The following is a 24327-nucleotide window of genomic DNA, read 5'->3' as shown; positions in this document are numbered from 1 at the left end:
CTTGAATTTAATGAATTTCTTTAGGAGGATGAAACCACAGGTTCTTTATGAAAGCCATAAAATAAAAGGGAAGGAGAAACGGAAGATTACTTGAGACCCTTTAGAAAAATAAAAAGCTTTCTTGGTGGTGGGGTGGGGGCGGTACATGTCAGTAATCCCTTCAACAGCAGGATTGAAGGTTTTGGGAGGAGTCTGGTGTCCCAAACTGCTTACAACACAGACAAGACCAGCTTCTAAATGTTCAGGGAGCAAGCGGCAACTCCCAACAAGAATATCATTTACTGTCATCTGCTGATTCTGACCCAGGGATGTCCCTTTAGCCCACTTCAGATAAGGCAGGAAAGTAGCAAGGACTGAAACATGACATAATCCCCACTCCTTTTCACATACGCACAATGCTGGTCATACAAAGCCATCTCTCCCTCCTCTCTGCTCATTCCCGAGTCAGCCGTGAGCTGAGCTGTGATTTCCTAATGGCGTCCTGAACCAAAATGCAGGAGGACACCCAGGACACCATCTAGACTTGCCAGGCCCACGGAGATGACCTAAAACTTAGCTCAGCATGGAATAACGTGAGCTGCGCACTCCAGCCTGCGTGTCAGAGGCGGGGTTGCATCCCCACGGCCTGGGGCAAGGCCCACTCCCTAAGCCCTCAATTATGAGCGGGTTCTGTGCTAGCAAGAAGACACACAGCCAACAGCCTCATTTAGGCTCTCGAGGCTTTGGAGGGCAAGTCAGCTGCATCCCAACCCTCCCTCGCCTCCTGGATCTCTGCTTCTCTCTGGGCAGGAAATGGAATACTCTCCCAGCAAGATCACACAGACACATCCATGGCAGAAGCTGAGATGAAACACGACTCTCATAAACAGGAACTTTATTAAACTACATGTTACATAAAAGAACATATAAATGGACCATTAAATACATTCAGTTTATCTTAAACAAATTTACATGGAAACTTATTTACATTTCTCCATTTGTTTTCTTAAATTATTTTTCCAAGCTTGCTTACTACCAATAAAAGGTAATAGAATGATCATCTGCTCACACAGATGCATACACAAGTTGTCCACAGGGCTAAGCACCACTTCCCAGGAAACACAGCTTATTAGATCTTCCAGCAACAACTCATGCTGAAGGTGCTTTCTTCTGAGCAGCCCTTGGGGTGAGGCTTTTGCTTTAGAGATGCTGGGGGTTGGTTCTGAGGAGCTGATCCAGGGCAGAGATGGGTCCTTGGTGATTGACCTGACTTGGACTCATAGAGTCAGAAGGACCTGTGGAGACCATCATCAAGGCCACGGCCCCACATCTGTGATATGGGAAACAGGCTTGGGAAGAGGTGGTGACTTGCCAAAGTCACTCAGCATCCATGATAGAGAAAGGGCCTGGGAGCTCAGTACCCAGGGTTCCTCCAAGTGGTCCCGACCCCTCTGCTTTCCACAAATCCACAAACTTAGAATCACTTCATTCATTTCCCACCACCATGGACCTTATGCTTTGAACTGTTTTGTCTACCTGATTAACTATATAACTTCTTAGGCTTCTTGAAATGGTGAAAAGCAGCTCAGGATTCCCATAAGCATCTTTGTGGAGCCCCGGAAATACCTACTCAGGCCATTTTTACAAGAGGTTTTGTGGTCAGGTGCTTTACTACTTCAGTCCTAACATTTGCCTTTAAAACTCAGCTGAGTGATGGAAGCTCAGAATTTCCAATTAACTTAGATGAGAGGCAACAGTCTGCAGAATGGAGGCTCTAACATCAACCATGTGGATTCCCCACAAACGCATCATATTTGCCTAAATCCATCTACCTACCAATGTCAGATCTAAAACGACGTTTCACTAATAAGTGACCTAAAATTAAAAAACAAAAAACAAAGTTTCTTAAAAAAAAAAGTTCCAATAATTTTCCCATTTCCCAATTAGTCTCAGAGGAGTCGTGAAATGGGCCTTGGGTAGAAAAAGTCCATGTTTTGAACTCTTTCTTTCGAAAAAAGCATGATTCCCCCCTCCCTGCCCCCAAACTTTTCCTGATGATATACATTCTTCGGAAAGCAATTTCATGCTTTTGGTCTGCTTTAAAAAACTTGATTTGGTTCTTCTCAGGATTTAAAAACCACTGTACCAAGGAAGGGATGTCAATGTTAAAAACTATTAAGAGACGGAGACAAGGAGAGAGAGGGACTCTCTCCAGGCCATGTTAGAAAAGAAGGAAGTGTTGGGGGCACACAAAGAGAGAAGAAAGGCTGGGAGACAGAATGGTTTGCACCTCCCTGTAACCAGAGTGAACACAGGTCATAGCAGCCTTCACTCAGTTTTATAACAGACACACGAATGGAGGAACACGGGATTGGAAAGACGTACACTGTCAAACAGCCCTGATGCCTTTCCACTAAAATATGGCACTTCTAGATTCCAGAGAAATCCAGCATGCTACCAGGGGCTGCCACCCATCTGCAGGGAAGCCTGCCCTGCAGCCATGAGGCCCCCGAGGCTCATACCCCACTGCTCACAATGTGCGCCCTGAATGCATGGAAGCATCAGATTTCTGTCTGAGTCCAACTTTCCCTTCTGTTCCTAGACAGACTCACACCCAGAGTCATGCACGGAGAAGTAGGCAAGCCAGACAATCTTCAGGGAGACACAGCCCATCACAGGATACCCAAGGCTTGTGGGGAAGTCCAGTTGCCAGCAATGGACAGTGTGTGGGCAGGTGAAACTCTGAGGCCAGGAAACATAGGAAGATAAAAATATCTTCATATTGAGGATATACTGGCCAAGTGTGGTGGCTCATGCCTGTAATCCCAGCACTTTGGGAGGCTGAGGTGGGAGGATCAATTGGGCCCAAGAGTTCGAGATAAGCCTGAGCAACATAGTGAGATCACATCTCTACAAAAGATAAATTCAAAACAAAACAAAACAAAAAAACAATTAGCCAGGCAGTTGTGCTGGTACCTGTAGTCCCAGCTCCTAGGGAGGCTGAGGTGGGAGGATCACTTGGGTCTGGGAGGTCAAGGCTGCAGTGGGCTATGATTGTGCCACTGCACTCCAGTCTGGAAGACAGAGCAAGACCCTGTCTCAAAAACAAACAAACAAACAAACAAAAAAACCCACACATATGTATTTTTTCCCGGGAAGCATTTCACTCTGCAAAAGGAACCAAAACTAAAACATTTCATTTTTGTTTTGTTTTGTTTTAGACAGGGTCTCACTCTGTCACCCAGGCTGGCGTGCAGTGGTGGGGTCCTTGGTTCAAGCGATCTTCCCATCTCAGCATTCAGAGTGGCTGGGGCCACAGGCATGTGCCACCACACTCGGCTTAATTTTGTGTTTCTGATAGAGACGGGGTTTCTCCATGTTGCCTAGGTTGGTCTCGAACTCCTAGGCTCAAGCGATCTGCCCACCTTGGCCTCCCAAAGTTCTGGATTACAGGCATGAGCCACTGCACCTAGCCAATTTTTATATTAAAAAGAAAGTCTTTGATATATAAAAACTGGCCAGAAAAAAACTTTTTTGACTTGTTTCATAAGAATGTCACCTTACACTCCTATTAAGTCTTTCTCGGGATCCGGGGTTTGGGGGAGGCTGGGGTGCATGGGGGAGGTGTGGCCCTCACAGTAGTGAACCTTTGTCCTTCTGGATGCTGGACTGCAGCAGGGCTCAGCGCAGCAGGCTGCAGTCCACGGGCCTCCTGGACTGTGCCATCCCGACAGTGTCACTAGCAGTGGCACCAGTGGCTGCTTTATCTGTAACAAAGACATGCTGCCTCTTTCCCCATCCTCATCCCAGAAGTCAGTCTTCGCCGTCTGAATCCCAGGAGGCAGGAGAGGACAGGCACCCATCACTTCCATAACGGATTGAGGATTCTTCCCAGCGTGGTCCGACTGGAGTCCTTCCGACGGAGGGAGGCCCTTTCCCCAGCCCCTCTGGACTTCAGAGGGGCCTCTGTGTTGGCACTGGGACCCTCCGCAGACTCTGGGCGCTTCTTGGGGGCCCGGGCACTGCTGGCTCGCCTCAATGTGCCGCTGTCCTTGGGAGTGGTATCCTCGGGGTCCCCTTTCACCCTCAGCTGCCGCTGCGACACTGTCCGAGTGATGCCGGGGGCTTTGGCCGCGGGAGGAAGATCTGTTCTCATGCTTCGAGAGGAGGAGGCCACCGTGTTCCGGGCAAAGCTCGGGACACGGGGGAGTTCATGGGGGATGCTGGGCACCGGCGGGGTCTTGGGCTCTTTGGGACTCTCGGGGCCCTCGGAGTGGGAGCGGCAGGTCTTATTTTCCTCAGGCTTCTGTCTGGGGAGGTTCCTGAGTGGTTTGGCACTGGGCTTCTTGAAAGAACCCCTGGGCTGCAGGGGGACGTCCCTCCCCGGACGGGTGCTGCTGGAGCCGCTGCTCCCCCGCGGCAGCCTCTGCTCCTCCGCGCCTGTGGAGGTCCTCCTGGGCGACGTGTCCGAGGCCCTCCGCACGGAGTTCTGGCGTGACCACACAGTATCTGTGCTGCTGGGGGGATTCTGGGAGGGCCCCCGGGATGACAGCTCTGGTCGCCTCCAGCCGGCGTCTCTGCTGGACTTGGTGATGGGCATGACCTTGCGCATGCCCTCGCTCTCCGAGGCGGTCAGGGTCCGCACGGGCTTGGCCATTGCCCCCTGGCTCCGCCGGACACTCCCAGGCTTGGAGGCCCCCGGAGACGCCTCTTTGAGGGAGCCTCTCTTTGGTGCTACAACATCCTTTCTTTTGGTGGGTTTGTCCCTGGGCAGGCCACCCTTGCAGCTGGGCTCACTATCCACAGAGAGGGGAGCAGGAGCCTCCCCAGGGGGGCTGGATGTAAGGTTGGAGGAGACTTGGCTGTCCCCCATTTCTCCAACCCCAGAGGACATGGAGCCATCCCCTTCCCCGCCTTCCTCCGGGTCCCCGCCTCTGGGTCTGGAGTCGGTTCCCTCCGAGCAGTCCAGGGTCAGCGAGCAGTCGGTGTCCGAGATGCAGAACAGAGGCCTAGGATCTTTGTTCTCAGGGTCGCTGCTACCCACAGATCCCAAAGCCGCACTTCCAGGCTCATCGGGGGCAGCTGTGCCGTCCTCCAGGGCTGGGCTGAGACTCCCCAGGGCATCTCTGCCCATGGGTGTCAGGCTGCTGCTGCTGGCACTGAGGGACTGCGGGACCTCATGCCCCACAGACCGTGGCTCCATCGGACTGAAGTCACTCAAAGTCAGCTGGGAGGTCTCCTCCATGCCCTGGGAACCCTGGAGGTTGAACTGGGCCAGCCCTGTCACCAGTTCATGCTCCTTAATCCCCAGAGCCAATGGCGAGAGAGGAGGGGACTGTGCTGAGCCCAGGCTCACCGGCTCACTGTACCTCTTTCGGAGGACACTGACGCCCTGGTGCCGAGCTCTGCGGAAGGCAGAGGCAGGGTCCTCAGGCTGGGCGGCTGGATGCTGGTGGCCTCGTGCTGAGGGTGGGTTGGGGGCCTCCTCCTGGCCCCCCGAGGCCTGAGGTTTGTATGCAAAGCTGGAGTCCCGGTGCCTCACTTCTTCAGGCTCCAGGCAGGCTACCGTGGTCCTGGCCTGCCGGGGGCTGCTCCGGGGCAGGCTGTGGAACTTGTTGGGCTCCTCAGGGCTGCGGGTGGAGCTCTCCAAGAAGGTCAGCAGCTCCTGGTCAGCAGAGGGACCCAGGGAGAGGCGGGAGCGGCGGGTGTTTGGGGGCCGGTAGGAGGGGCTGGCGGGGCTGATGGGCCTGGGGTGCAGGAAAGGGAGAAGACCCTCTGCACCCTTCTTGGTCAGCAGCTCCACATCGTTCTCACTGCTGCTCCGGCCAAATGCCCCCAGCTCCCCAGTTGCCCAGGAGCGCTGCCTCTGCTCCTGCTCCTTCAGCCTCTGCAGCTGCCTCAGCTCCTGCACCTCCCGGTCGTGGTTGTCCTGAGGGATGGAGAGAAGCCCGAAGATGCATGAGACAGGTGGGACCCATGTGCAGTTCCAGAGCCACCTACGCTAAGAGCCAAAGAAAGATACTGGCATGGAGGGGAGCTCTGGGTCATGTCTTACACTGAGAAAGAGGCTGTGTGTGTGTGCGTGCACGTGTGTGTGTCTGTGTGTGTGTGTGGAGGGAGGGTGAGGCTCTGCAAAGCTACCAGGGATCTGGCCAGAGAGGGTGAATGCCGTAGACCTGGCCCAACAATCTGTCTACAGTTTTTATCCGGTCCTTGGGTCCAACTTCCAGTTTTCCAGCCAAGGCACTGCCCAGTGGAGGCTGCCCTTCCACACATGCGCACGACCTCAACTCCCAGGAAAGCCAGCTCTGTTTCTGAGCAGTGTAAGACAGAGAGGACTTCCAGGAAAGCGCTATACAGGCAATAGCTGAGAGAAAAATACTGTGGGTGTATAAAGAGTGAGCCTCAAATTGTACTTCTGTGCTGCATGGATCTGTCCTATACACATTCATGTGTAGCACATTCTCCTTAACAATGGTTTGGATGTTTTAATGTATAGCCACGATATTAAGAGATGCTCTGTTCAGCTCTGTTCCCTGACTGCTCTTTGGTAAAGCAATACCACACATGGCATGGTGGCTCTGCCAGCTGCAGCCTGCAGCACACGGCTCTGTCTCTCACGTCCTAGCCTGTTCCCACAATCAGAGAAGAGGAAGAGGTGCAGGTGTGCTTTACGAATCCTTCAGCCCTTCACCCTGCTCCAGAGTACCCAGCCCTTCCCATCGAAACCGCACCAGAGCACACTCACATACCAAAGCACTCTGTACCACCTGGCCGTGCACTTTAAATAGATTTGTGTCATGGAAATATGTGGATCTCACAGCCCAAATGTGTTATCGTTAGCAGTTTTACTTGACAATCAATTTCCTCCAACGATGGCCTTTCCCTTCCAAGTTTCTTTTTCTGTGGGGCTCTAGCTGGGGACTCTTGGCTCCTCCTGCAGCTCTAGCCTCAGCCTCCCATCTCGTCCCCAAGTCTCTCGGGTCTTCTTTCAAGGTTGCCTGTGGTGGTGGTGGGGCCGGTGTCTGGCTCTTAGGACAGTGGGGCTGAGAGCATCACACAGGTGGCTTCACAGGCCTGTGGAATTCTTGGGAGTGAGGGCCTCATTAAGAGCCAACTTGGCCTTGACACCCACCACTGCCTCCCACAGCTGAGCTCACTTCTTGGCCAGAGGAGAACAAACGTGGCCACAGGCTGAGCCTCCTTCTCTTAACTGGATAGAGAAAGGAGGGGTTGGGAACACAAAGCAATTCTGGGCTTGAGAGAAATCTGACCAATCCCTCAAAGAAATTCAGCTATGGACAAAGTTGCATTCCAGCTGGAGGCGGAGAGATGACTCAGAAGCTTTGCTTCCTCGTCACCACCCGGAATGAAGGGATGTGAGTGGCCGGTGTGCTGCTTTCAATTGACGGATTAAAGTTTTACTTGAAAGCCAAGTAACCCAGAGAGTTTTCTGGCTTCTACATAAAACCCAGAGATGACTGGAATTGGTGGTTGAAGGGCAAGAAATGTAGCTGTTTTGCTCAGTACGGCAGCAGGCTGTGTGGTTATTTGGGAATCTGGAAGACCACTCTGGGGATGACAACATGGTTGCCCTGGTGCCAATCCCACAGTGACGGCAGCGGAGCTTGGAAGAGGGGAAAGGGAGGGCCGTCCCATCATCCCACCACCACAGAAGTCTCCCTGAAAGGGGACATTCTCTTCTGGGAGCGGGTGAGGAAGACATTCAGGATCTTCAGGAGACTTTTAAATGGTATGACTGCCATCATGGAGGAACTTTACTAACAAAATGCTCTCAAGGCGTTAATGTGAGCATCAGGCAGCCTGTGCACCAAAGCAGCAGAGGCAGTCAGATGCCGCCCCCGATGCTACGCAAGCCCTTGGGGCTGGGATGGCAGAGCCACTTTCCAGCAATCCCAGCCGAGAGCCTGGCAATGCCACCTGGGTCAGATGTTCCTGAAACCGTGGAGATGCAAAGTGCCTTTCTGTGGTGAGCAGAGGACTAGGTCGAGAAGAAGGAAAATAAAAATCCAAGCAACCCCGAGACACAGATGCCGCCAGCCATACCTTAACTGCTTTGTTGAACCTGGTACAGAAATCTCTAAATATCTGAAAGCATTCATCCAGTTTCATGGTTTTTTTGTCTTCACAGAAAAAATCTATAAGGGTGTGGGCCTCGTCCTGGAGCTCTTGTTTCCAGCATTCCAGTTCCCTCAGCTTTTCTACGGCAAACTGCAGAAAAACAAATGAACACGCACTGAGGTAAACGTGGTCAGCTGATGCGGTGCCAGGCACTGCATTGGCGCCCAGGGAAGACATGCTCTGGGGTCTTGGAAAAGGAAGGTTTGTTGCAAGGCCAATGCGATCAGAGCCAAAAGGAAAAGAATTCAACTCAGACCAAACCTCGGGGAAAGCAAGGTGAACTCCCATGTGAGACCCACACTAAGCAACAAGATAGATTGAAGAGCTTTAACCTGCAGAACGTCACTAACAAAATGTTCACTTTTAATATCACTGAAAAAAATTACACGGGTATACAGTTGGTTTCACCAAGGAAGATCCATTTTTCATCTGTTCCTCCTCCTCTTAAAATTGAGTCTTACACGGGTCAAGAGTTTAGGGTCCCTGAAGCTACTCGGTGTACTGATGCATTATCAACTTTGCCCCACCGAGAGGGTGTCTAAACTTAATACCAACTGAGCTCTGTGAGGGTCAGGGTCACCCCCACAGGACCAAAGCCCTCGTGCCTAACTGGGGGTGCTGATCCAAGTCAGCTGGGAAGCTTGGTAACAGGCCATGCCTGCATCCCTCCCATTCAATTTCACCATTTAGGGTGGATCCAACACTAATATTTTCTGAAAGCACCACCCCAGGAGATTCTGAGGGGTCCCGAGGGCTAGGCATTACCGTCCTTTACAAATCCACCCTCTTCGCTTCTTCATTTTCTCCGAATTCTTCTAGGACAAATAAGTCTCTGAGGCCCCTATGCAATCTGGTACTGCCTCAACACAGTGATGGGAAGGAAGGAAGCTTGTTTTCCTCCAATGAGTTCCAAGGCCTTCAGCATGGAATCTGCCATGTCCAAGGGTCACACACACTTCCCTGATGGCAGTTCAGTGACAACATGGGGAGCTGCATGAGGAAGCAGTATGGTGCAGAGAAAAAGGGCTCCATAGCAGCCACAGCCCATGCAGAATGAACATTTGGAATCACACTGAAGTCTTATGTTGAGACAGGGTCTCACTCCACTACCCAGACTGGAGTACAATGGTGTGATCATGGCTCACTGCAGCCTCGACCTCCTGGGCTCAAGCAATCCTCCCACCTCGGCCTCCTGAGTAGCTGGGACTATAGCTACGCACCACCACACCCAGCTAATACTTAAATATTTTGTAGAGACAGGGTTTCCCTGTTTCCCAGGAAGGCCTCAAGCCATCCTCCTGCCTCAGCCTCCCTAAGTGCTGGGATTACAGGGGTAAGCCACTGTGCCTAGCCTGTGTTGCTTCCTTGTTTACTGAGAAATAATGGTTAGATGAAGAAGGAATGTATGAAGTATGTTACTCTATGAAATCACATGTGTCATGTTTTTAAAAAAGCTTGTATTTGAAAACATTTTTTGAGTGAAGCAGGGATGGGCTGGGAAACGGTAAAGCTAAAGTTGCCCACTTTGGAGGGGTGGAACTGCTGTTTGAACCTGCGTGGAGAGCTACGGAACCTACAGGGAAATTCTGTGAAGATGCCACCTCCTACGCACTCCAACCCACTTTCCCCCTTAAAAGCCCTTCTCTTAAACCAAACACACTCAAGAGGTAGTAGGAAACCAAAACTATGTAGGAAACCAAATACCAGAGAAAGTAACCATCTGAGTCAGTAGCCCAAGGCAGTGTGTGCATTCGTGCTGTATTTTTCTTTATGGAGGAATGGTATTAATGAAAAGATAAATCTTTGCCTGTCATTCTTCCACAGGGGGAAAGATGGATTCCAGCCAAGAACAGCTCAACTACAGAAAAATAGGCCTCTTGACAAGAATCTACATGGGAGCTCAGCTCCACCTCGTATGTTTCATCTCCAGATCCTGTGGGGATTGACAGAGTACCAGGAAGGAAAAACTTAAACACACTGAAGTCACCCTTTGGACTTGGGAAAATGGAACATTCTGAATGTGGATCTGAACAGTAACCACACTTGAAGTTACCGGCCAGGAGTTCTACATGATTAGGGCCAGAAATGGAAAAGTTCAAAGCTACACTGACAAAGCAAGAATGACAACAGGTTAGCAGCTGTAGTGTCCAATTCAACCTTACATCTCTAACTTGCCTGCTACAAACCAAAGTTTCAAACAAGTCTACTCAGTGTTTCTTACCCCAAGGGTGAAAATGCTAAAACAGATCTGCAAAAATGTGTTCTTGTTATTTTTCTGCTTGAATCCTTGAAGAGCTCCCCACCTCTTACGGCATAGGGTTTAGTCCAGCATTCAGACTGGTGTTCAGAGACCTGTGTGGCCTGGCCCTGACCTACCTTGAAGAATTTTATCTCACCTATTCAAAAGGAAGTTGAATTTAAGAAAGAAGAGTACATAGCTGTATGAAACGTTTTACTTATAGAGATAGAAATGAGACTGGCTGGGCGTGGTGGCTCACGCCTATAATCCCAGCACTTTGGAAGGCAGGCAGATCACGAGGTCAGGACATCAAGACCATCCTGGCTAACATGATGAAACCCCATCACTACTAAAAATACAAAAAATTAGCCTGGTGTGGTGACACGTGCCTGTAGTCCCAGCTACTCAGGAGGCTGAGGGAGGAGAATCACTTTAACCTGGGAGGCGGACCTTGCAGTGAGCCGAGATCACACTACTGCACCCAGCCTGGGTGACAGGGCAAGACTCTGTCTCAAAAAAAGAAAAAAAGAAAAAAATGACTGCCAGAAAGAAGTGTAAAGGGTTAAAACAAGACTGACTATGAAAAGCAGTCCAGAGGTAAGGCTAAGTCAGAGCTGTTCTTCATCCTAAGCTTCTCTGTATGAATATTGACTATGAGATGGTAATAGTTAATATGAGAACTTGGAAGAATGAAACATCCAGAATTTTAAACTTGATGTGCGATGGTCCTTATTCTTGAATTTCTGGATTTGTTTAATGCATCTGTTTACTGTTCAGTATTTTTGTGGTGGTGGTGGTGGTGTTTGTAACAAGAAAATTAATTTGGTTTTACTTGAAGGAAAATACAGAGCACATTTAATAATAAAAATAAACTCACAGCAGAGCCAAACAAAATCAAGCATCTGCCGAAGGTCATAATATTTTGAAGGAGTTGAATTAAGAAGCGAAGGCTTCAGCTGGCACAACCTCAGGAGCATACTGTTCCCCCCCCAGTGCCCAGACAGTCCTGCCACACGATTCCACCTCACAGGTCTCAAAACGCTAACAACATTTCAGATCGCACAGCCTTTCGCTGAAGACTAAAAGCATGAGATGGTGCCTTTTTTTTTTTTTTTAATAAGGAAGATAAAAGAAGTATGTCAGACTATATGATTAGTGAGTCACAGTGAGCTGTCACAAACATGTCCACTCTGCTGTTTTTTGTTGATGTTATTTGGAGCAGCTCCTGACACACCCTGTGGGCCCTGTATACTCCTGGTGTTGACGGGCACAGCACTCATGTGTTCTGCTGCTCTCATTATAAAACATGCCAAAACGCAGCTTGTTTCTTCAATGTAAACAAGTGAAGAAATGACAGCCCAAGTTCTAAGGCGTCTCGATTTCTGTGGAACTTCGTTCTGTTATCCAAAAGTTTAATTGGTTTAGAAACAAAACCTGAGTTGCTAGGTATAGCCCAAGTGCAACTCCATGGCTGATACCAGTTCACCACAGTAAACTGCAATCGTGCAAACTGAGCAGTGAACAACAGGAGCCTCTGTTCACTGCTCTGTTCACTGCTCCTGAACAAATACATCAGGCTCAGGCTGGGTGCGGTAGCTCATGCCTGTAATCCCAGCACTTTGGGAGTCCCAGTGAGGGCAGATCACCTGAGGTTAGGAGTTTGAGAGCAGCTTGGCCAACATGGTGAAACCCCGTCTCTACTGAAAAAATACAAAAATTAGCCAGGTGTGGTGGTGCACAACTGTAGTCCCAGCTACTGGGGAGCCTGAGGCAGAAGAATTGCTTGAACCGGGGAGGTGGAGGTTGCAGTGAGCCAAGATCGCACCACTATACTCCAGCCTGGGTGACAGAACAAGACTCCATCTCCAAACAAACAAAAAAACAAAACAGTCAAACAAACAGAAAAACAAAAAAATATATATATCAGGCTTAGATCACATTTAACATTCTCTGCAAAGAATGGGCATGGAAATACCAAGTTCCTTTTACTAACTTGGAGAAAAAAATATGAATGGGAACTGCTGCTTCCACAAATACACCCATGCAAATTTAACCAGCCCCGGGGTGCTGCTGGGAGATGAGATTAGAGGGACTGACTTGAGTCACCTACAAACCTGAAGAAAATCTTCCATCTGCTGACAAAGTTCACCATCCCGCTGGATGTTTTCTTTTAGTGATTTTGTCCTGACAAACAACAAGTGCAGTTCTGCCTCTGTGTTCTCCAGGGATAATCTAAAAGAAGAAAGGGGAGAGTGGGCAGCTGGAACAAGGAAGCCATGTGTCATGTAGGTATATGAAATAAGACTAACTGTTGTTCAACCTTGGAAACAGAAGGGGAGAGCTACTGTGATGATATTTATGATCTATGATATTATGATGATCTAAATACCTACCCCTGTAGTATGTAGATCTTTTGCGTTTCCTCCTGCTTTAAGAGGTGATTTGTTTCTAAAGACATATACTGGCTGAAAGACAGCAGGCTGTAACTGTGCTCTTGATGGTGAGATCATCAAAACCATGGGACCTGTATACCTTTTCATGAACTAGCTCTGAACACCTTTATGCAATAAGCATTACAAACTAAATGCCAGCAGGATTCTGGGATTCATATGCTTTCCATGGGCCACTAAACACAAATATGAAACTCTAACCCACAAGAAGCAAGGCAATATATGTTGATAATTCTAACACTAAAGGTAACAGTGAGAGAACAGCAGATTCCATGTTGTTCACCACAGGTGGCCACAGCAAGCTGTTTATATTTTACAGAGAACTAAAACATAGCTAACAAATGTGCAACTTTTTTTTTTTTTTTTTTGAGACAGTCTTCCTTTGTCACTCAGGTTGGACCGCAGTGGCCTGATTTTGGCTTACTGCAACCTCTGCCTCCTGGGTTCAAGCAGTTCTCATGCCTCAGCCTCCAGAGTAGCTGGGATTATAGGTGTGTGCCATCATGCCCAGCTTAATTTTTATATTTTTAGTAGAGATGGGGTTTCACCATGTTGGCCAGGCTGGTCTAAAACTCCTGAGCTCAAGTAATCTGCCCGCCTCGGCCTCCCAAAGTGCTAGGATTACAGGTGTGAGCCAGCAGGCCCAGCTGACTTTTATTTTTTTTTTTTTAAAGAGACATTCTCACTCTGTTGCCCAAGCTGAAGTGCAGTGGCAAGATCATGGCTGCAGTGAGCCCAGTGAGACCTGTGGGCTCAGGTGATCCTCTCACCACAGGCTTTCAAGTAATTGGGATCACAGGTGTGCATCACCACGTGGACCCAGCTAATTTTTAAATTTTTTGTAGAGACAGGGTCTTACTATGTTGCCCAGTCTGGTCTCAAACTACCAGTCTCAAGCAATCTTCCTGCCTTGGCCTCCCAAAGTGCTGGGATCACAGGCATGAGCCACCACAGCCAGCCCTAATTCTGCAAATTAACGGTTGGATCGATTGCAATGCTTTTGTTATATACATCAAATCAAGATAGGCAGAATGTGGGCCTGGCACGGTAGCTCAGGCCTGTAATCCCAGCACTTTGGGAGGGTGGGGTGGGCAGATCACCTAAGGTCAGGAGTTCAAGACTAGCCTGGCCAACATGGCGAAACCCCGTCTCTACTAAAAATACAAAAAAATTAGCTGGGCATGGTGGCAGCTGCCTGTAGTCCCAGCTACTTGGGAGGCTGAGGCAGGAGAATCACTTGAACCTGGGAGGTGGAGATTGCAGTGAGCCAAGATTGCAACACTGCACTCCAGCCTGGGTAACACAGTGAGACTCTGTCTCAAAAAAACAAAAGATAGGCAGAATGTGAACGACGGTTCTGTTACCCAGAAAATTGAGTAGGCGAAACCTAAAACGCATGTGAAATTCATCAATTAGGACGCATTCATGCTTCCACTGGCAATTCAAATTTTTCTTTGTGCAACAAAGTTTTCCACCTTCACTGGTCACCGGCACGTATCTGAGACCTGTTTGTACTTCACAAGTGTATTTCACCTTGCATTTCAAATAAACAAGCTTGCTGAATGGGATTTTTCTAAGACAATATCTAGCTCCAATCCAGCTCTGACCAGAAATGCCATTTCAAAAATATAATGCTAATTTCTACCTATATATCTCTTAGGAACATTTTTATACTAATTAGAGTAAAAATGTTCCCACATAAATTTCTTTCGGTAATTCAAAACCAGAAAGGTTCTTATCTTATAAGATGTCCACTTTTTGGAGAATAATCTAGAGATCTATAAACATGAATTCTGAACTGTTTACACCTTTGAACTGATAATCCACTTTGGGAAAGATATGTAATCTGTGGTTAGATGGTCACAGACTCAGTAACTTTGAGGTACAGGCCAGTGGCAGGGCTGTGAACTATGGTTCATTTATTTATATGCATATGGTTCACAGATGTCATAGCTGGATACACTCACTCAAATAATAAGTATATGCTAGGAACTGGGTTGACATATGAAGCGGTGGCTGAACCCGCTCATGAGAACCAACTGCGGGTGTCTCTTCTTAATTTGTATTCAATAACATATGTCAGCAGCTTGACATCAGCCATGGTGACAGTATTTACAACACGGAAATCAGCAAATGCTACAAATCAGGACTTTTTTCTCCAACAGCTGGTTATTGAACATTTACCGTGGGATGCGTGGATATAATATAAATTTAAAAACACATATACAAAAGTCAAAATAGTATATACACACAGAGTCTAGCCACATTGAGTTACATATCTATATTAGGATCAGAAGCAAATTAGAGTGATGTAATTAGAGCCTTATGTTTGGCAGATACTTTGTATGTGCCTCTCTCTGTGAGTGACTAATTTAAAGTAAAATTGTTTCACAGCTCTTGGTACTGTTCCAAACTCTTTTAATGCAAAGGAAAATAAATGTACCATGTTAGATTCTACAAGGAAACAGTGAAATGTGGCCATGAAAGTTTGATTGATATATACCAACTCCCAGGGAAATAGGCGGTGTTGTTTAAGCTCTGTCTCTTGGGTGTGGAGGGATCTGAAATTCTTAATCCATAGTTTTAGTACTGATGATATTCATTAGAATAGACTGAAATAGTTTCTTTAGTTTACAAATAAAGATTTTTCAGAACCCCCAAATTCCAAAGGTGCACACACATCTGTGTTAAGCAAATGAAGGACAGTCTGAAAGTTCAATGAAACAAAACCTTTTAGAGTTCAAACTGGAATCTAAAAGTTTTAACTATTTATCAGTTTTCATAAAAAGGTAAAGAATCTTGAATTCTCACAATTCACTTGCTCACCTAGCAGTCTTCTGAACGTGATCCAATTTTTCTGAAAAGTTGAGAAGAATGGTGTCTTTCTTTTGGGCTTCCTGGAACAAAAGCAGAATTTCCTCTCACTATATTGATAAAGCTGGAAGGAAATAATTTTCTTAGGGCTTAAAGGAATCTTAGAATCACTGCTGCTGTTTTTAAACTTGACACATTCAAAGCATTTCACTGAGACATGAACTCTGATACTCTTAGTAAGATTCACTAGAACTCTCCTACTCTCAAGATACATTTAACTTGCCAAAGCAACTGATCTTGACAAAAAATACAATTAATGAGCATTTGGCTGCAGCTTAGCAGGGCCCCTTGTTTCTGAAAGAATCCAACATATCCTGCTTAAATACCACCCAGACCTGTGAGCATGCCTTTCAATGAACGAGATACCTTCAGCTGTTAAACCAGTTTGCAAACAGAGTTTAATCAGAAGGTACAGGAGCCATGGCAATGTTTGGATTCTTCACCTGTTCAGAAGGTGAGAGGGAGGCAGGTGGGAAGGAAGCAATGACTGACCCAGGAGGTCTCCCCACACGGACAGAGACCAAATTACCCAGAGGGCCTGGACACTTGGATTCAAGAGAGCTTTGCCCAAATACTATCCATAACCCATGCTGGGCAAGGAACACATTTTCTTCTTTTGATGCCTGAAAATTAACCTTTCAATCAAGTCCCAAGTTAAACATGGCCCTTTTTCTTCTGAAGAATATAGTAATAATAGTGTGTATGGTTATTTATGGAGGGCTCACCATAGGCCAAACATTGAGATAAGCACTTTATGGAGTCAGCTCCTTCAGCACTCTCAATTACCTAGTTTTGGGGTAAGTTACCACTACTCTCACCATTAGATGAAGAAATTGAGGGTCTTCAGGTTTAAGTAACTTGCCTGAGGAAGTACAGCTAGCAAAGGACAGTCAAAATCTCCCAGTCTTGTCCTGTTCTGAAGCTCACATTCAAAACAAGACAGCACCATGGCTTCCTCCCCAGGTTAAAGCTACGACTATGGCACTGATGTCAAAATAACTGAGTGATTCAATGGAGGAAAAGAAAATCAGTTCGATTAGTTGAGATCATTTCAAAACAGAGACAACTGTCTTTGATTTTCCACTTTGTACCTCTCTCTTTTGGTGTTATAGAGACCCAGTCAAAAAAAAAAAAAAAAGCAATGGCGAGAGTCAGATCCCAAACCCCGTGCTAGCAGCATGGCGCTCAAATGCATGGTTCACAGAGAAACACAGAAGTGATCTTTCCACACATAACTGGTCACAAATCTAGTCAATTCCACATCAGGAATATTTCAATCCTCCATCCTCTCTATTCTCTGTCCCTATGACCAGTACCCTCCCTCAACGCTCACCAAACAATTACAGCCAACTTCTGCAGAGGTATATTCCTATTTCTAGTTCTTTCTCTACTCTAACCCAGCCTCCATAGTGCCTTATTTGCCTAAAAACAAAAACAAAAGAGCTCCAGTCAAGCTATTACACTGTGCACAAACTCCTGTTGGTTCCCCACTGCTAAAGCATGAAATCCAAATTCCCCACCTTTGACAATTAAATCCTTCATAGCTGGCTTCACCAGCCTCTCTGCTTCACTCTCCCACTTGCCTTCGTCCTATAGCCCTGGGTGCAGTACAACTCAGGAATCTGCTAATGGTGCTTCTGCAAACAGAACTGTCTTGGAACTTGCCATGTCCTTTCCTAACCCTGCTTGACACTATCTTATGCCTGGGAAAAATTTCACTGCTTCCAAGGGGTATTCATATGCGTTCTCTAAGTCCTAATCATTTCCACATACCTGTGCAACAAAGTGCAGGAGATTCATCCCAGGTTTGTTTGCTTTTGTGTCTGCCAATTTGAGCAAAGAAGACAGTTTAAATCCTACTGCATTGCCGGCATACCCTCCCTAAAGAAGACAAATCAAAAAGAAAAAATTATGTATATATTTTATATATATATATATATATATATATATATATATATATATACACACACACACACACACACACAAACACCTTTAGATAGACAAATAAGCTTGAAAACATAACATTACAATCGTTGGATTTTACTTACTGCATTCATGATATTCCCAGCCTGGAGCACCAAGTGTAATATAGAATGTAGCTCTTCACATGACATCAGTTCTATCAAAAAGAACACATCACAGCATCTTAGAGAAGCCTTCAGCTTCAAATGCACAAAAGAGAGCTACCACATCCAAATTCAAGTGTGTCTGAAGCAAGCTGTGACCTTAAACTGTATATAAAACTGAACAAACAAAGCAATACATTCTATGGGATACCTAACACATCATTTGCTACCGGCAATCCATGTCATAGTGTTTACTTGGAAATCAAATAGGTATGATAGTTAAATAGCACAAAATAGTTCAATAATAAAAATTTTCAATTAGTGAGAAATGCAAAAACCTAATGCAAAGCAGTATCCCGTGATATAGGAGTTAACTTCCCTCTCAGGAGTTATTTAATTTTTCCTTGTATATCCACTACTCTTTGAGTATGCAGTCTCTTTGAGACTGCATTTATGGAATATGAAAACAGCAAGCAACGTTTTGCTTAGTCAATGAGTTATGAAGAGATAAAAAAATAAACAAGCTGGGGTAACATGTAAATAACTTGCAAAGCACAAACCGCGAGGGCCCAGGCATCCAGGGAATCTTTTCATTTTATTCAAAGCCACACATTTCATTTGGATTGGCTGAAAGCTTTAGAAAGAAACTTATCATTGTAATAGATTGGTAAACTAGTTCTTTATTAACACCAAATCCTTTGTACACCCATGCAAAGAAACAAAATTAAAAATTTTTAATATTTAGAAAAGTAAAAAGAAAACTTGATTATTAAAATTACACTATCAATAAATAATAAAGCATCACTGACATTTTAAGTTAATATTCTCCATTAAGTCTGATAATACTTTCAAAAAATTACAGTTGGATCACTGCCTATGTTGTGTTATCTAAGAAGGCCAGTTTCTGAAGGGTGACCAGATAAGAAATGTTTCTCCCATGCCCACAAGTTTGCATTGCTCAATATAAAAACATATTCTTCCAGAACAAACCTTCCAAAGTTGCTGCAATAGTGTTAGTATGGAAAAACAAATGTTAAAGGCCTCTACATTGAAATTTTTAAAATATTTTTCCTTCTTAGTCTCCTCTCTAAAATGAAGAAAATATGATGGACCAAAGAGAAAAATTTTATCTCAAAACAGGTCAGAGCAAGTAAACAGGAAAACCAAATAGGAATAAACAATTCTACAACAGTAACTAGAAATACAGAAAATGACCAAAAGGAAATCAGGCTGGCACTGACGCATGCTGAAAAGTGTGAGTGTCAGGAAGGGCCAGAGAATACAGCCGGGAGCTGAGAAGACACCAGCTGCAACTCCGCCGGGATTCTCAGTGCCAAGATGCCAGAAACCAAAGCTCCTACCCCTACGGAAGGAGATGGCAGGGCAGCTCTGAGAAGAGGCTGTCCAAGCTGGGCAGGCAAGAATGTAAAGAGTTGTCCAATAAATGAAAATGGCCTATCTGCTCCTCTCAAATTTAAATAGCTCAGCAGAAGTTGGAGTATGGAGGAGTGGGCGATGACACCACAGAACAGAAACGTCAGGAACCCTGGCAGAAGAGTCACACGGGTGACCCCAGGAAAGGAGGTCTGCTTCTGGAAAGGCTGGGTCCCAGCCACCAACGGAGGCCATGACAGGGAGGAGAGAGGCAGCTGGGCCAGGGGCCTGGGCTTTGTGTACGTGCGTAGCCCACACCACATACCAACATACACAGAGAAAGCTCATCCAGGAGAGGAACAAGAGCAAGTGGTAACCAGCAAGGTTGACTCTGAAGCCTGAGATGAAAGCAACTCCCTTCCGTGGGAGGGTAATATGCAAATTAACATTCATTACAGGGGAAAATGTCAATGGAAATAAACCTTAAGTGCATCCCTAGTAACATCTCATTTCCCTTTTAAGGGTATACCAGAAATTCAGGACTTTCCATGTCCAATTTCATTTGGCTTTTTTAAAAAAATGTTATCGAAATTAATAAAAAGAAATTCTGTGAAGGATCACATGTTGACTCACCTTTTATAGCAGTTCTTAAAACTGTGATATCTGTATATAGAGAAGAGCAAGAAGGTAGAAATTCCTTCTTTAGCACCATGGCTTCAATCCGAAGTGAATAGCTGAAAAATAAAAAAGTAAAACTGTAGAATCTGATGTCATTAGTTTAAAAATCTGACTGTGCGAAGACTAACGCCCAGCGGCTGTATCCTTACTTTGGCACCTGAATTAAGCCGTACAGAAAGGAATCTGCCAGGGACAGCTTGGACACGTCGCCACTAAACGCTTTTAACTTCTTTACCTAAAAGACAAATGGGAAGGGGGGTAGATAAAATCACTTAAATTAAAGTTTAAGATTAATTTTTAAGATTAAAATTTAACATTATTTAAATTTCATCTTTGAATTCTTCTAAAAAAAATAGGATTTTAGTGCTAAATTCAAATTAATTTAGAAAAGACAAAAAAGGAAATCCTCCCATCTGCTATTTAGCTTTTTTAAAAGAAAAATACAAACTCACAAATTTGAAAGCAAAGAGTTAGTGTCACTTATGTAGCTACAGATATATAGTCTTGCATAAACAGGAGAGCTGGAGCCAGCAGAATCCTCAGGAAGGTTACAAAAGGGAGGGACTAAAAAGGAATCAGTTCTAAGGATGAAAATTTTCTGTAAGCAATAATCTGGAAATGAGATCATTGGGAGAAGAAATAAAAGACTGTAGAGTCATTATAATATGGTTCTTTAAGTCATAAACGGAAAAAAAAATCTTATTTTGAGTATTTTGTATATAAAATACTTAGACTGAGTAAGATCTAACACAGATTTTCTTTCTGTGGCCAAATCCCACTTCACATATAATAGCTTTAAAGGAAGAGACTACTGTATCTTCAGGTGAGTACATATCTGCTCTTCAGCAGGAAGACAAAAAGGAAAATTGCCTAAACAATGGGAAGATCATTGTTAAGACTGCCCCCAGGGACCCTGGCAGAAGAGTCGTACTGTGCATGCCTGGAAAGGAGGTCAGCTTCTGGAAAAGCAGGGTTCCAGCCTGAAAAGACCAGGCAATAAAACAGTATGTACAGGATGCCATTTCTATAAATTTTTTAAAGAGGTAGCTCTTAACCTCCAACCCTCCCATACACACACCTACATACCCAGGAAAAAGATGAAAAAGCCCCACATCTCCAGGTAGTGACTCATGCCTGTAATCTCAGCTCTTTGGGAGGCCAAGGCAGAAGGATCACTTGAGGCCAGGAGTTCAAGACTAGTCTGGGCAACATAGGGAAACTCCTCCCCCAAAAAGCCCCACATACACTAGGTGATAGGATTACAGTTGTCTGCTATTTTCCTCTGTTGCTCATTTTTATTTTCTAAGATATCTACAATGAACATGATTACTCTTTAAAAAATAAACTAAACTAAGTTTTTAAACACACAAACAATTACTCCTTCAACCGTAATACAGGAAAAAGAGAAGAGTTCTGACAATAGGTATATAGCCAAATAGCAAGTAGGTGAGAGTGGAGACGAAAGGAAAGTTTTCAAACAACATTAGATCATAAATCATGCCTTCCCCACACAGAACACTGGGCCATTCCCATGGCAAAACTACTTCTAAGTCCACTGTTAATAGAGAGTCATCCAACAAAATTCTTTATGGTAAGTAGTACCTTAATACTGTACAGCCTATCTTTGCAGCTAACTGTTGCCAGTAAGTAGCTAATACTTCGTATTATTCTTTATAAAGCTTATTCTCTTCCACCCCCCTTGGTTATGATTAATAACATGATTTTAAGTTCCCTGCAAAATAGGAAATGACAGTTCAAAAATATAAAGAAAGGAGTATTTGCAAAGATCCACAAACTGAAACAGCTACCTCAATTATTTGAAAATATAAAATGTAACACTTCGAGTTCACACCCTAGTATTAATTCTGACTCTTAAGACTATTTTCTTTATTTAGGACGGAAAATAGCCATTTGTATAATTGCATTTCCCTTACTGGTAGAGCCTCAAAGCGAATTGACCATTTGTAGCCTTATTAAATTTAAGGGCACATGGCACTTCTGGTTTAGCTAAGCCCAAATCGGTCCCTGGCTTCTGCGCTAAGAAACCTATACGGTGAATTCTAACCCCTTCAGAACTAGAGTTTAACAATTCACTATATATGGGCAGGGGCAGAGGGAGGTTGTATAAGACCATATATGTAGCATGTGTGAAGCCTCTGAAAATCACAGCATGGTTTTCAGTCTAAAGTGTAAGAACGGGTCATGCTAAGTAAACTTGGGAAATGTTTCTATTAAACATGTGCTAAACTGTAACTGAGCAATGATTACTCTCCTTCACTTACGTAAAAAGCTAAAAAAAATTTATGGACTTCAAGAGAAGGGTGATGGAAAGACCATATTTAATTTAAATGCCATGTATACAGTTCTTTGTTCAATTTCAAAATGAGATTTATGTTCTTTAAGAGGGATTATTGTATCTTCACAGTGGCAGGGAAGTAAAAAAGAAAGGTGAACAGACCCTATAATTATTATGCATTCTCATTACCAAAAAAACATTTATTAAACATGGTTAGGCATAATTTTGTGGGCTGAGCCAAGAGACACTCATTATGGCCCTGGTTGTGCCTGGTTGCTGTCGTAACAGTGAGAGCAGGCTCCTTGAGACTCTCACACTCCAAAGGGCACGCCTCCTTCATCCTATCTAATTCCAGTCACATGGCTTGAAATGGCAGGATTTCCCACAAACATACCCACCCAACAGAAGACCCACGAGCTTCCTGTCATTCCACTCCCAGCCGAGTCAACGAAGAAGGTGGGAAAGAGATACTACAAATGTCCAGCAGAGGCAACTCAAGTTGCTTCAGGAGAACAGAAAGTTTCTACTATGTCTAGCACCAGCCCACAACAGAGGAAGGGCTGGTCAGGTGCAGTGGGGGGTTCCCTGGCTTGGGAACTCTGTGCTGGACAAGAACACCCTCCCAGACTTTCATTTCTGGGCCCACCTTCTTCCTCTGCAAGTGTGAACCGCACATTAGAGGAAAGATGAACAGACGTGCCAGATAAAAGATTTGTGGTAGAGGGCAGAGAAATTCTCAACAACAAATTAACCTTGGCTTTGGTTGGCTTGTCAGCTGAGAAGGCAGGAGAAAAGGGCTGTTTCCGTTTATATCTTTCAGCATGCTGATAAGATTACAGTATTATTCAAGTGACACTTATTCACACCAGTACTTTGTGATAGCAGAGGTGATGAAAAGGCTGGCAGGCCAGCAGTGCGAGGCGGGGTTTTGACAACCTTTGCCCTTCCTTCCTCCAAGGCAGGCAGTGGTGTGCGGCAGAAAGAACCACGCTGGGCTCAGCGGAATCAGGGCTCAAGTCCACCCCATTGCTGTATCACCCAGCAATCGTGTGACACCAGACAAGGTATAACCAACCTGTGTGAGCCTCAGTTCCTCATTTGTAAAACCAGGAGTGTCTTATAAGATTGCCGCAAGGATTAAATGAAAAATACACAAAAGAATCATAGCTATGATTGATTTTTTATGTGCCAGGCACTAGGCTAAGCACTTTCAAAACATTATCTCATCTCACTTCATTCTGCCCTGTCCAGTCAGTGCCCGGTACACGGGGACACTCAATAAAGGTTCAGTCCTTAATTGCGCTAAAAATGGGCACAGAATGTTACACGTAGGCTGAGAGCCACGTGGTTACGTGTCCACTTACGAATTTATTAGCATATTTCTGCCACATTCCTAAACCTCTCTTACTTGGCCCTGCCTCCTCCTTGGCCTCTTCCACATCCTCCAACCTCCATCCAGAGACCCAAAGACTCCAGGGTTGGCCCTGGGTCTGAGTGGTGCCAGGGGACACAAAAACAGTTTGTCCTTACAGTGGGCAGCAGTCAGGGCGCGGCTTTGGCTTTCCCCAGACCCCCCTCCCGCAGCACAGATACCCCGGAGTATTTAGGAAGGGGCTCCGGCCAGCTCTGGGGACTGTCAGGGTGTTCCTGCTAAAGGAAACTCCCAGTTGAGTTTGGAGGGTGTGGTGAGCTGAAGCCCAGAGTCAGTAATGTAAACAAGGAGGCGAAGTGTGACCAAGCGTGCCAGATATTCACACTGAGGATGGCCCTGCAGCAGGAGGCTGCGGGGAGAAACAGCTGCTGCCTGGCTCAGTGGCTGGGAAGGCATTTCAGGGTTCCAGGCCAATACTTTGATTTCGGCAGGACCCCATCTCCCGGGTTAGCTAACTGGGGGTGACAGAGTCTCGGTGATTCAAGGCAGCGCCTGGGTGGGTTTTCATCACCTTGCCCTCAACAGTCTTCCTTTTGAATTCTATCCCCCACACAACCCAAAGATACAAAATTCTTTTAAATATGAGGTTTGACAGCTTACTTGCTTCTTTGAAAAATCACTTTGCATTTTCTAATCACCTTTGAATTTTAAATGAGAAATGAAGATATTAAGAAAATTATATTCAGTTTCCCACCTCACCGCTGCGTGAAGCTGAGCTGCCAGGCTCCGTCGTGCCTAACTTTGATTTAGTTAGCAGTTTAAAGCTTTTCAGAGCACTTTCACATGCACTGTCAAAT

At 45.5% G+C, this 24327-nt stretch overlaps 1 protein-coding gene across 3 annotated transcripts in view; it reads right to left on the bottom strand.

Moving 5' to 3' along the window:
- Positions 1–859: 859 nt before the first annotated feature.
- FHDC1 (FH2 domain containing 1) overlaps positions 860–24327 on the bottom strand; it is a 43723-nt gene continuing 20255 nt past the window's right edge. For all 3 annotated transcript variants that reach the window (XM_005556095.5, XM_005556091.5, XM_005556093.5), the window contains exons 5-12: positions 19952–20037; positions 19758–19858; positions 17733–17803; positions 17458–17565; positions 15637–15707; positions 12475–12592; positions 8047–8211; positions 860–5908 (exon numbers count right to left, since the gene is read on the bottom strand). In XM_005556095.5, coding sequence (XP_005556152.3) covers positions 3842–5908; positions 8047–8211; positions 12475–12592; positions 15637–15707; positions 17458–17565; positions 17733–17803; positions 19758–19858; positions 19952–20037 — 2787 coding nt within the window. In that variant the 3' untranslated portion in view covers positions 860–3841. The remainder of the gene's footprint in view (positions 5909–8046; positions 8212–12474; positions 12593–15636; positions 15708–17457; positions 17566–17732; positions 17804–19757; positions 19859–19951; positions 20038–24327) is intronic.

This window comes from Macaca fascicularis, chromosome 5 (assembly GCF_037993035.2).
Source record: "Macaca fascicularis isolate 582-1 chromosome 5, T2T-MFA8v1.1".
Lineage (NCBI taxonomy): Eukaryota > Metazoa > Chordata > Mammalia > Primates > Cercopithecidae > Macaca > Macaca fascicularis.
The sequence above is the reverse complement of the archived record's forward strand: the minus strand, read 5'-3'. Positions and strand labels throughout refer to the sequence as shown.